Source organism: Ceratina calcarata, unplaced genomic scaffold (assembly GCF_001652005.2).
Source record: "Ceratina calcarata isolate Rehan_Ccalc_2016 unplaced genomic scaffold, ASM165200v1 scaffold8494, whole genome shotgun sequence".
Taxonomy (NCBI): Eukaryota; Metazoa; Arthropoda; class Insecta; order Hymenoptera; family Apidae; genus Ceratina; species Ceratina calcarata.
In genome coordinates, this window is record NW_017179835.1 from 1 (window position 1) to 593 (window position 593).

Sequence of the window (593 nt, forward strand, 5' to 3'; positions counted from 1 at the left end):
CAACATATCCGAACAATTTAATATTAATGTAATAAAGTTCAGATTTTCTTACTGTGTAAAAATGAATTGTAAGCTCCTTTAAAGAAACGTGGAAGTACAATTTGCAAAATTTCGATGAATTCTGTTAACTCCTCTGTCACTCCTACCAGTAGATAATGGTTCTGCAAATTTCTTTTCGCTTCTTCTAATGCCCAATTATTTCCAATTTCCCTGTATAATTAATAACATTTGTTTGAAATTGGCACGAACTATTTCTAATTCATTATATCTTACCAACAAGCAGGATCATGTCCACATAAAAATGGTATTTGTAGCCACATATTATCAGGATTGCAATCCGGCTGATCTGCACTTATACACTCATCGAAAGTCTGAAATGTATGCGCAAAGATAAAAACAGACGCGATATATAAATGAAAATCGTGTAGTAAATACAAACCTTAGTGTCTCCATGTTTTTTCCTAACTAAATGTGGTCTAAAGTTATCTCCATATCGTAAAAAATAGTAATAAGAAACAAATCTGTCTAAAGGTTTACGTAAAAGATTTATATATAAAGGTGTCTGTCTCACGCCGAACCTGGGAAAGATAATA

At 32.0% G+C, this 593-nt stretch overlaps 1 protein-coding gene across 1 annotated transcript; it reads right to left on the reverse strand.

Annotated features, from left to right (window-relative positions):
* Window positions 1–6: 6 nt before the first annotated feature.
* Window positions 7–586, reverse strand: LOC108631185 (heparin sulfate O-sulfotransferase-like; the record flags this gene model as incomplete). The annotated part of the gene is made up of 3 exons (XM_018034925.2): window positions 7–210; window positions 274–371; window positions 440–586. Coding segments are annotated over 3 exons (417 nt in total), but the record flags the coding sequence as incomplete, so codon positions are not given.
* Between the last annotated feature and the right edge of the window lie 7 nt (window positions 587–593).